Here is a 12,715-nt window from a genome sequence, read left to right on the forward strand (position 1 = left end):
AAAGATTTAATGCGGTAAAATGTATTTTTCTTACTTTCAAGATAAGCAGCAAGATCGTGATCTTCGGCTAGCAATGCGAGATGACGCGGCGTATGACCTCTTAAGTCAGAACGTAAAAGTGCCGCACCACCAGCCACAAGCAAACAACAAACGGCACGCCGTTTGTGTGCAGCTGCTTTATGAAGTGCTGTTTGACCCCTGGAAGAGAATTAATTGTAATTTATTAATTATGCTACTTTTTTTACAATCTAGTATTTTTAGTGAATATTAATTTAGTTGTATCTTAAATACACAATCCATTAGCTATATATTAAAATTTCCTGTTAGACAAATCACTGGTTCTAGATAATGCTTCAACTCTTGAGGTTAACTGTTGCCACCTCATTGACCCCAATCACTTTTTATCTTGTCTTTTACCATCTTAACACAAAGATCTCGATTGTCACGAACCATAGGGCACCTTAATGTTTTTAATTGGAATCTTTGGATTTGGTTAAAAATAAATATTTTTAACTACGACTATTTGTATTTACTTAAAACATGCGTGTCCTTATTGATGGCACCAAAGAACCATCACATAATTGAAAAAATGTGTACACAAGTGCTCTTACAGTTTCTTCTTGTCCAGATCTGTTGACTGTCTTAAATAAATACTTAAGTGATATTCGTTTCTCCCGGTAGTTAACATACGGGGTGTGATACAAAAAGTATGGTGAATAATTTTATTACGAACAAAGTAATAAGCTTACATCAAATTTTAATTAATCTCATTCAAAGTACTGTCCTTAGCTAGCGACGCACTAATCCTAACGTTGATTCCATGATTGAAAGCATTTCTGGAAGCGCCTTTAATTGTTTCGTCGTGGCCCTCTCAATGTCGGAAATGGTGACAAAACGTTTTATTTTTAGCACGGTTTTTATTTTTAGGAAAAGCCAGATGTCGCATGGTGCTAAATCTGAGAGAAAGGTGGATGTGAACAGACAGGATTCGCAGATCAGAATCGAGGTTGTCATGATGAAGGAGGAAGCCATTGACCCATTTTTCTGGACTTTTTCCCCATACATCGTTTCGCAAACGTTGCAGTATGCCCTTGTAATATTCAGAGCTTATAATGGTTCTCCTTGGGATGAACTCTGATCACACTATACCCTTACTATAAAAAAAAATTAGCATGACTATAACGTTTGACTTTGACTGACGTACCTTCTTAGGGCGAGAAGAGTCACTCTTTTTCCATTGGGAGCCCTGCATTTTCTTCTCAGGATCATAGCCATACACCCAACTTTCATCTCCAGTTATACTTTTGACCATAAAGTCTGGATCTGCATCTAGACGATCCTTCAATTTTGTGCAAACTAACACACGAATTTCCTTCTATTCGTCAGTCACGCGTCTCATTTGCAAATTATCGGTTAAAATGTTTTGCACGGATCCCTACAAGATGTTCAGTTCTTCGGTAAGCTCTCGAATACACAATCGCCTGTTTGAACGAACCATTTTTAAAACTTTTTGCACGTTTTCATTTGTTTTTGAGGTCGAAGGACGTCCCGACTGTTGCTCGTCTTCAACCGACTCATTTCCGCTTTTAAATCGCTCATACAACTTGTAAACATCTCTTCAGAGTCATTACATTATCGCCATACACTGATTTTAACATTTCGTGAGCTTCTTTGGCACTTTTTGCAACTTAAAACAAAACTTAATGTTAACGTGTTGTTCGAAATCCATGATGCGCGACAAACACGGTAAACATGACCTCACTCTTCTGACTCTGGAAGCCGGCTAGCAAGTCACTACTTGTTTAAACTTGACACTGACTATCTCAACAGATCAGACAATTCGACTTATTACTTTAAATGGATGTAGCGTCAGCAAGCTTTGTAGACCTGGATACTTAAGCCTTGATTCCGATGAGGAGAGCGCAGTCACAAGCAGACCAGCAGACGCCCGCTGCTCGTGGACAACATACTGTCATGGGCGCTCACAACCCTAGAGGGACTCCTCCATACGAGCACCACCGTAACAGAGAGGGATCTTCCTCCGCTATACTGTCGCTGCCACGCCATCTACAAGACCTTTGAGCACCTCCCACGGACATCATCCTTGCGCTAGCTTCTCCACCACCGCTCGGAGAAAACATCTCGCCATTTATCGTCTCTCATAATTGTAATATAATCTAATAAAGCTCTAACAAGATCCCACCTTGCGTCTCACTGGCTAAAAAGTCACACCCCTTAGGGTTACAAAACCTTAAAATCTTAAATTTCGCAAAATTATTGTTTGATTACGACACAAAACAAGAATATTAAAGTATTTTATAAAATCAACCAATATACAATTATTGCTTAATATATTTTAGCCAGCTTTAATAACATTGGTAAAATATTTGTTATTTTACTCCGAAAATGAATAAAACAATCATGACAAATGTAATTTACGCGTAGTTAGTTATAAACCGATATGTATCGCACGAAATGTAATTTGCAAAATGATCATGTAGTCTTTGAAAGTATGTAAAACTCAGTATTTTGTACAATTATTGTCAAATTAATAATTAAGTTAAATTAAAGCGTTCATTCTTGTTTCGTATTTTCTTAAGCATTAGGGCGAGGAGAGTCAGTCGTTTTCCATTGGGAACCCTGCATTTTTGTCTCAGGATCATAGCCATACACCCAACTTTCATCTCCAGTTATACTTTTGACCATAAAGTCTAAATCTGCATCAAGACGATCAACCGTAATCAAATAGTAATCCCAAGAGGCTCGGCAAATACACTTATAATTTTATAGAAATTAAAGATAAATGGGACTCTAGATATAACTTATTGAAATATTACTTACTTATCATTATCCTGCATGTTCAATATGGCAGACGGTGCACAAGCTATCAGATATTTTACAATGTCTTTATGGCCATAGCGTGCACCTATATGAAGCGCCGTTTGTCCTGTTGCGTCGATAGATAAAAGCGAATAACCAGCTGTATGCAACTCTTTTAACTGAAATAATAAAATCATATTATATTTTATATCAAACGCATTTCACGCCAAACTTCTATTAAATAAAGTTACCATCTTAAGATCTCCTATTTTTGCAGCTTTTAAAACGGCATCAGTCGTTTTTTCCAACAGTGACCTAAAGTTATACAATTTTATTAATGTTTATTGTTTAATGTAGACTGTGATCTCTCTATTTAATAATATTATAGATCAGCTAAGTAAATAATAATGTGTATTTTAATTTTAAGCGAGTGCAGCGGTTACCTGTATCCAAAAACATCCTGCTCAAATCCAAACAATCTGTCGTGAACGCTGCATGCAATTAAGTATTAAAAAGTGCAATAAATAAAAAAACACAATTGAGTGACTATGCATGTCATGTGTTAAAAATATAAATTAATTGATACAAAGCGCATATGAACTAATACGAGGGTGAGTGAATTGAAAACATTAAAAGTGTGATAAGAAATCAATACCATAGTATTATCCTATAAACTGACAGTATTGCTACATATAGTGACATAACAGTAGCTTAAAATGGCTGCTGCACTTTCACTTTTGTTATTTACTTAAGTTTTACATTTGACTCACCCTTGTACATTCTACAACATGCATTATATGTGCATCGTAATAAATAAGTTATTATATTTTTCTAATAGATTAACTTAGAATTTACTTCCTAAATAAACCTATGAAAAATACAGTGCTTCTCATGAAATTTAACATGTTATTAAAAGTACCTACGATTTAAAATGGCTAATCGTGTCTCGGAGCATGAAGTCTTCTTTAGAATTCTTAGCCGGCGAACAAGGACAAATTGGAGGCACTTCAGGAACAGTAGGAGCTTCTAGAATTGGAATGGGTGGAACGGGTAGTATTGGAACCATCATCGGTATGGTTGGTGACTGTGGAGTACCCGGAGATAAGAGTTCTGATGTTTTAGCTGGGCTGCCTAAGCCAGATTCGCTGAAATAACATATTTTTATTAGATTTTATTTTTTTTGGTGGCACATTTAAAGTGGAATGGTTTATGTTTTTTTAATCTAAAAGAAATTTAAAATAGGCTGCTCCCGCATAAAAATAAATTTTAGGAAGGTAGAGGTTTCATACTAATAACTGTCCTTTATAACAGATTTAGCAAATATAGTAAGGTGAGTGGCAATGTGGTTTCCGGATGAATAGAAAAACTATGTAGAAAGTGTACAATAATGTGAATATGGAAGATATGCTATTATGTTTAAAGTATTGGGAATCTTTGTAAAATATTATATATCAAACAAATATATATCACTTGACCGAAATGTAGATAATGAGATTTCCGAGAGTTTTGAGATCGCTTTTTCTCAACAAAATAATACGTTTTTGAAAAACATTTGTGAATAAAATATTTATCAGTGGTATTAAGTATGACCGAAATTCGCAGAAATCGGTCGTTAAATGGAAAAAATGTTGAAAAGGCCCACCTTTTATTTTCGTTTAACGTTTATCTTAAAACAGGTGTGCGTCGCATTTTTTTATAAAGTTCGTATTACTTTTTTGTGTTTGTTGTATCGAGACTCAAATATTTTATTTCAATCAGTTCAATAATTCGATCACGATTAATTTATTTCTTGTTATTTAATTTATATGCAATTCCGCACAAAGCAAACGCCGATACGGATCCAATCATTATATATATCATAATTGTTCCAAACATTATTAGCTATTGTATATACAATAAATTCGATGAAATTAAGTATTTAAAATATTTCTTCAATTTTTCTGAATTAATTTAATCGCAGCTGATCTTAATTCTGGTGATTGGAATAACTGAAATAGCGTCCCTGATCAAAAAGTATATAAAGTAATAAATTAAGCATTTTCCTTTTGACGCCCTCACTGCTCAGAAATTCGAACAGCATTGTGTTTGCATATTTTATAAAATTCAAAAACTTTAACGATTATGAAAATAATTAATGATTAATTAAAATAATTATTGTAGCAACGTTTGAAAGGGTCATTGTCTCAAACCCTAAACTCGCGTTAATGACTGTGACCAAAATCGATCATTCATTAACAATGGAGATAAATAACAGAATGGCGTAAAAGGATTAAGGGGACCGCACAGAACACGAGTTGACAGTAAATATTCTTCATCATTAAAAGAATCCCTTTGTGTTGAAACGGTCACGGATATCATAAATCAATACATCCGTGACCGTTTTCGAAAAGTACAATACGAGGTTGGACGAGCGAACATCGCTTTCTAAAGGCGTAGACGTATTTCGCCGTTCTACGAAGCTACTGCAGCGATTGGCTGGAAAATCGCTGCACATATGCAATTGGCCAGCAAACATATAGCCCCTAAAGTATGTAAGATCGGACTACGAGGAGGAGAGGCAGACGGTCAGAGAGTGAGAGTCACCAGCAGCCAATCGAAGAGACTAGCAGACGCAGCCCCACCGACAGACACGAAGAGACAACCTGGAACTCCCGAACTCCCATCGCGGTAAGAAGAACTTGCTCCTGACACTCGCTGCACGCAGCCACAAGAAAGTCTGTCACACTCATGTAAATATATTAATAAAAAGTCTTACTAGATTCACATTGAGTCTTATTGGCTGTGAGGTCAATGACCCCTATGCCCATAACCCCCAAATTATTATTAACCAATTGTTATTTTTTTAATCAAATATTATTTCACAGGCAATTAATACATTGTTTGCACTAATTGGTTAAATAAATTAATATTAGTAAAATCTGAGAAAAAAATTACGAATATATTCGAATTTCGTCATCATTAAAGAAAGGATCAGATTATTTTTTAAAACCTTATAAGGCATTTGCTTCAGAGGAAAATTACATTTTACTATATATTTATTATGTAATACATAGATATTTGAATGGCAATTCCAAAAAGCTAATTAACACCATCCAGCAAAGACTCAGGAGTTAGGATCTAAAATTTTAGCAAATGGTATGTCAAATGTTTTTAAAAGAACCATAATGCTTCAAATGTACCATCTTGTTGTGTATAGTATTTAAATTTATGAACTATAAACCTGTTATGTGATTCTGGCACATCTAACGACACTCCAGCACTCGGAGTGTCGATACTATGAGATATATCTAGTGAGATTGATTGTCCTGTTGTCGTATCGAACGACATTGGTCCTGCCGAAGATTCCGAAGGACCCGTATTAGTCGTTTCAGTATCTGGCGTCAATGGAGCGATTCCAGTATCAAGAATGAAGAGACACTCATGGCCGATGTCTGATACATAATGCAAGTTTTCTTGAGCGCGATCCACGCGGAAGAATCTCTCAGCAGTGCAAGCTATGTGATAAAAAAATCATGAATCATAATGAACCCATACAAAATAATGATTAAGTGTCTTACAATCGACGAAGCACCAGTCAGCCGTTAAAGACGGTAAATTCGGATTATCTTTCACAAGGTTGTTTATCATTGCTCTCACTTGCTCCAAGTCGGCGACTGGATTCACTTCGATGTTGCCAATACACTCGGCTGTAATAAATGGAATCTTGTTATGTAATTAATTCATTATGGCGTGTGATTTTTAGCGAGAATCCTTTCAAGTGGGTTAAATCTAATTAATGCCATATAATACTGACCAGCTTGCTTCAGGAGTTCTTTGTCATAATGATGCTGCTCGTAATCGGACATATTTATGAGATGGATTGAGAATTTGAGTTGATCTAATGTAGTTTGCCTGGAAGAACATGAAAATATGGTTAGTATTTTGTGTTAAGCAATTTGTATTAAATGCTAAATAAACATTTTCTTTACTTAGCAATTACAAAGTTTTAGGAATTTTGTTTTGATATTTAATCTGTATACGCAGACAATATATAAGTTCGCAAACAAGTCTTGGCATGTTTACTGTTGATTAAGTGTATCAGTCGTTTAGTTTGTTCTAGTCGTTGATAGATACAATTTTGTAACTTGTGATAATTTTAAAGCTATAGAAAGTACACATATGTGAAAAGGGTTTTAACATAACACAAATCATGATCGGTAAGAGTTAGGTAGACAGATTTATATATCAAAAATTGAAGTTACCATTAACACTTATTCGAATAAATAAAAAAATCACCGAGAGTAAGTCTCTTAACGAAGTGAAAAGAGTGATAAATGTGATAAATAATAGTCTACTCTTTCTTCAATAGCTAGTTTCTTTAATGCATGTTTGATGTATGCATATCTTTGAGTTGCAAAAATTAAATAAATACTCACTGCACATTGACTCTTCCCGGTTTTCTCTTAGCTAACATCGTCGCTTGATTCAATCTGGATAACGTGATGATCGAAGGTGCCAATTTACAAGCTTCGCCGTCTACTTGCATTGGTATGGTTTTAGATGTAACAATCTTTGCAGTTCTGCATTGAGTTATGCACGTGCCGTGACCGCCAGCTTGAAGCAACGGCTATAACGATACTCACAATGAATTTCTACAGTTTTAAATATGATATATTAAAATAAAAATGATAGTATTACTAGTTGATATGTTGTCAAACCGACGACTTCGATCAGTCCATCCTCGGTGGAAGGCTCAGATGTTCCGCCAGATTTGTTCCAAGGATGAGTGCCTCCACCGTAGCTAGGAATGTTCAGAAAGACGATCGCATGGACTCTGTGCTCCTTGAGTTTAGGAGTCAGATCGCGGCCGTCGCACTCTAGAGTGACCAGTTCGGCTAATCCTTTCCATTTACGTTGCATCAGATCTTTACCTCCAGCGGTACCGTAGAATAACTTATTACGTATGCGTGAGTTGAATTTTTCTGGATGAGCCTCTGTTGAATATTATAGATATTAGTTTTATTTGAATCAATATCATCAGCAATTTTATTTTTTACACAATATTTTTGCCACTATAATAAGATAACATCTATATCCAATAAGGTCACGTTTTTAGGATATCATTGATTTAATTTTAGTCGTTTTTAAATATTTATAGTTGCATTTTTATAATTGATTTTAATTTTTAGTAAAATTTTAAATATGAATATTTCTAGTATTTTTTCACACCAATTACCTCGTGCCTCGTGAAACTCAAGAGCTATATGAGCGTCAACGCCAAATGAAAAATAATTGTTGACTACGTTCAACGGTAAGTTGTCTTTTCCTGGTTGCTCCGTATCAGTCACACCTGTATTTGGTTCTACTTTCAATTCCCAACGATCCAAAAGAACGGTATCACTATCTCCAATGTTAGCTAAGATTTTTGATATTGGTTCATCTTCGTATCCCTGCAATGGTATTAATAATATTTAATATATTTTTACTGTTGGTCATACATCATTAAGATGATGTTTAGTACCCCTCCCCATCCTAAGGCACGTGCCAGATCATTTCCAGTGCCTAGCGGTAGCACACCGACCGCTGGCGGAGGCTGGACACCGATTCGGTCGAGCACGCTAAGAACCCAGCCCACTGTACCATCTCCGCCACATGCCAGAACTCTCATATTAGGCACCTTGCGAAAAAGTTCTAATCTGAAAGTACAGTAACAAGCATTATGATAAAGTGAAGCTATAAATATTGTAATGTCTGGCTTCGATTATTAGCTCTTAAGCCGATTATATGTTAATGGAATTAAAATTCAACTCACCCCGGTCCCGGTCCACCTTGGGTCAGATCGAACACTTGTCTAGGGTTCAAGAGCCATTGGAACTTCTGCAGAAGCTTAGAACCCTGATTACCGCCGCTCTTGGGATTGATGAAAACTAAAACTGGAGTGACGTTGCTGGTCGGTATTGGTTTGATGACGAAGGTCTTCTGCTCGCCTTTTGAGTCTTTCGGTTTCTTCTTAGAGCCGGACTTCTTCTTGGGCGACTTTCTTAGCGATGATTTGAAGCTGCCACGTCTGGGAAGCTTCACGATCCAAGACGGAGGCACGATGATCTTAGATTGAGTTCCTGAAAAGAAATAAAAAAATCATGTAATGACATTATTCTGTCCAAATTCAAGGGGAGCAAATGCCAAATAGATTTGTTGAACATTGGATGTAAAATATTGTATTATCGACTGTGACAGCGTAACTTTGTTAAGTTTAAATCACTTGATATTTTTTTTCTATTATTACTTCTAATTTAATTTAATTTATATATAAACATACACATTCATCGAGCATATGATTAAAATTGAGAATCTTTATTATATGTTAAATCTCTCAAATTTAATTTTTATGTACTATATTAAAAAATGTTTATAGCAGCAACTGATGACGCTACATCCATTTGAAGTAATAAGTCAGATAATCTGACCCGTTGAGATAGTCAGTGTCAAGTTTGAACAAGTTGTAATTTGTCAGCCGGCTTCTAGAAACGAAAGAGTTAGGTCGTGTTTACCATGTCTGTCGCGCATCGTGGATTTCTTTATAAAATATGTCATAAAATAGATATTATATTTTATGTATGTTAAGATCATGAAAATGAACCTTACTTATATATTCGAGAGGAAATCTGTTGCAGATCAAATATATTAATGATGAATTTCACGGATGAAAGGTCTGTAAAGCGATTCGATGATTGATTAAACAAAGTTGTACAAAAAGTAATTAAAGGTCGTCCCTCGATCAGATGGATGGTTGATAGATTACCAAACTATGATTGAAAGTTCATCGATACAATAAGGAGCGACGTTTATGAAAGTTTCAAATTGAATTATAAACTTGGACCAGTGGGGTGTGTTATAACAAAGCAAAACAGACAATGTAACAAAGTTTTTACTGTCAAATCCATTTGCACGATTTAATAACGTGGTCACCCGTCGATAAAATTGAAATTGACAGTATCTGGTAGCTCTGAAGCCGCATAAAAATATTTATTGGATCAAATATGTTATAATATATGTCAGATATGGCCTTGGCAATAATACCTTTATTGTAGCATGTTAATCATAAGTTACATGCGACGGGCATGCCACATGTTAATTAATTTATTGCTTCTCTACATCTTAATTATGTCATCCATAAATTAACTAGTGACGCCTCAAATCGATTCATTACATATATGGTAATTGAGTGCCAATAATTCTATTATTAATACACCTTTAAAAATAGGCTAATAATTTCACATTCTATTAAACCCAAACCGAATTCACAGCCTAATCCTTCGGGTTTATGAGCAGACACACCATTAGTTTTCGATCCTTTTCCAATACTTTTACATTGGGCGCCTGATCAAATATTAATACCCGAACAAAAATTACTCACGGATGGATAGATTCGGCTTAACAATTTTATTATTAAGCCAGATAATCTGATTATTCTCGTATCAGTGGTAGCTTCATCTTTGTTCGCATACGATGCATGGGTTAATTTCGGTATAAATAACGAAGACATTTATATGTACCAAGTTGTATGCATAACACGAGTCTGGAAACAGGATCTTGTTAAAGCCGTAGTTGAACTTTACGCTTTCGCTGAGAAGGCGGTATCACTCGGGAATGATGATAATTAATTTTAATCTCGGGGGTATTGTTTGTTAGGAAGAAAAGTAATACAAGCGAGCTTGTGTTGTGAAACATATGCATTTTAATTAGTACATTCGAAAGTTGTTTAATCTTTCAGACTCCCTATAGAAAATAAGTTTGATGGTACATTGTATTACAATGCTTTTAAAACGAAAAACGATTTCTTGCGAACCTGTAGTAATATATAAAAAATAAATATGCGATTGTGGCGACCACACATTTAGGCACATTTAAAAGGGCGATTGTCTCATTGGTAACGACCGTGACCAAAATCGTTCATTTATTAACAATGAGACAAACATCATGGCACAAGAGAGATTTCTTTTGACCACAACACGGGTCATTAAGAGAATCCCTTTTGTGTCAAAACGGTACGGACGCAATCAATCACCATAATGCAAACCCTTTCCTTAGAATTCGAAAGTCAGGAGCCAAGCAAAAAACTAGTTCTCGAAATACACATCCGATTTCTCTAATTCTAAGAAGCTAATGCAGCGATTGGCTAGAAGATCGATGCACAATCGTGATTGGCCAGCTAGCGTGCATCACCCAAAGGATATAAGCCCGGACTCCGAGGAGGAGAAGGTAGATGGTCCACGGCACCATAAGAGACGGAGGCACAGAGACAGCAGAGCCAGCGACGCAGACAACCAGAGAGCAACCATCTGGAGGAACCAGCTACACGCCATCATCGACAGATTTGAATATCACACCGACACTCGTCGCACGCTGCCACAAGAACCCAGAGCATCATCTATGGCCACCTTCACCTTCATCGCGAGAAACGTCACGCCGTTAAACCTTTCCGCTCATAAGGTGCGTGAGACGCACCATCACTTGGCTCTATATTACTCGTAGGGTGCGTCAGGCGCACCATTTCAATTAATGAAATATAACGTCGATTTTTGGGTATTTCCTGAGCATGTTTTGAATGGCGTTTTTGCAGTAATGTAGACAAGAGTTTCAAGAAGCATATTTTATCAAAAAAATATTATTTTAACTTGAATCAAGCCGGGGAGAGCTTATTTATCGCGATAAGTCGGTTTTTTTTTATGACAAAATTTAAATGCAGATGTGCCGTAGATTTCTCCGAAGGCAATGGTTGGCGATCGTCCTTCGGTAGACACGCGTCGGTGACGTTTTTATTGCCTATTGGGTTTTCGACAGTGTCTCGGGTGTCCATAATTTGTGTCTAAGTAAGACTATAGTGATCAATAATTTTGTTTTAATTACTTATTTTTTAATTTTTTTTAATTTTATTGTGATTTTTTTTTAATTTTATTGTAAAAAAACAGTGCTAACGCTGAATATAGTGATTGTAATGATAATATGTTTTGTAATGATAGTGATGGGGAGGATTTCATGTTTGATTTTTCATCTTCCAATGATGATAGTAAAGAAAGTAACGTCGAAATTAGGCATGTTGCCTTAAATCGAAGATGGAATACAGGCAATTAAAATAATAGCGAAAAAACGATTTCTCAAACAAATCGCACCACATCAGAAAATTGGAGAATAATAACTAGTAATGACAATGTACCTTAAAAATAGCAATATTTCCACCAAGTGATAAATGTCCTGGGCCCCAAGCTCCCGCAAACTGTATACAACCTATTTATTATTTTTAATTGTTTTACACATATGAGTTGGTATACTAATAGAACTTGGGGATTTACGAAAAATTAAAAAATAATATTTTTCCATATTTGTTTCCTTAATTTATAATAAATCAACATCCCACATATTATTAAACGTAGTGCCCTTTTTTGTGCATCACTTTTTTTATTTTATATGAAAATATGCTATTTAAGCATTATTATATATAGCTCGAATATATAAAATCACAAACAAATATGTACCATCAAGCTACTGAAAAGCTAAAGTTTTGTCTATTTTTAATTAAGAAATATATAAAATAATATGACATTAACTGCAACGTTTCATTTAACCATCGATGGGACGGATTTTAGTTTTTAAAAATATACCTAACATCAGTTTATATAAACATAGATATACCTCGTGCAAGCGATGTAAGCTTTCTTCGTTCGCAGGTAGATATGTTTATCTAAATCTGATCGGCATGTCTTTGTTATTTGTGTATATTTATTTATTTATGGTTAAAACATTTTTTGGTCCCATAAATATTTTAAGATGGGTGGTCGCCCTATTGTGTTAATTTATTGTTATGGATTGTCAACCAATGGTACCTGAGAGAACCAAAAAAAATTAAAATGTAATT

The 12,715-nt window shown here is 35.4% G+C and overlaps 1 protein-coding gene across 12 annotated transcripts in view; it reads right to left on the minus strand.

The window, feature by feature from the left end:
* Positions 1–12,715, minus strand: part of rdgA (retinal degeneration A) — a 355,552-nt gene that overhangs the window by 4,039 nt on the left and 338,798 nt on the right. For all 12 annotated transcript variants that reach the window (XM_088201623.1, XM_088201634.1, XM_088201625.1 and 9 more), the window contains 12 exons: positions 8,612–8,918; positions 8,321–8,495; positions 8,036–8,249; positions 7,498–7,793; positions 7,236–7,426; positions 6,614–6,711; positions 6,378–6,506; positions 6,041–6,314; positions 3,744–3,965; positions 3,072–3,135; positions 2,842–2,999; positions 35–198 (listed from right to left, as the gene is read on the minus strand). In XM_088201623.1, the coding sequence (XP_088057749.1) occupies positions 35–198; positions 2,842–2,999; positions 3,072–3,135; positions 3,744–3,965; positions 6,041–6,314; positions 6,378–6,506; positions 6,614–6,711; positions 7,236–7,426; positions 7,498–7,793; positions 8,036–8,249; positions 8,321–8,495; positions 8,612–8,918 (2,292 nt within the window). The remainder of the gene's footprint in view (positions 1–34; positions 199–2,841; positions 3,000–3,071; positions 3,136–3,743; positions 3,966–6,040; positions 6,315–6,377; positions 6,507–6,613; positions 6,712–7,235; positions 7,427–7,497; positions 7,794–8,035; positions 8,250–8,320; positions 8,496–8,611; positions 8,919–12,715) is intronic.

Source organism: Plectrocnemia conspersa, unplaced genomic scaffold (assembly GCF_051122295.1).
Source record: "Plectrocnemia conspersa isolate PC_06_02 unplaced genomic scaffold, ASM5112229v1 ptg000013l, whole genome shotgun sequence".
In the NCBI taxonomy this organism is placed as follows: Eukaryota; Metazoa; Arthropoda; class Insecta; order Trichoptera; family Polycentropodidae; genus Plectrocnemia; species Plectrocnemia conspersa.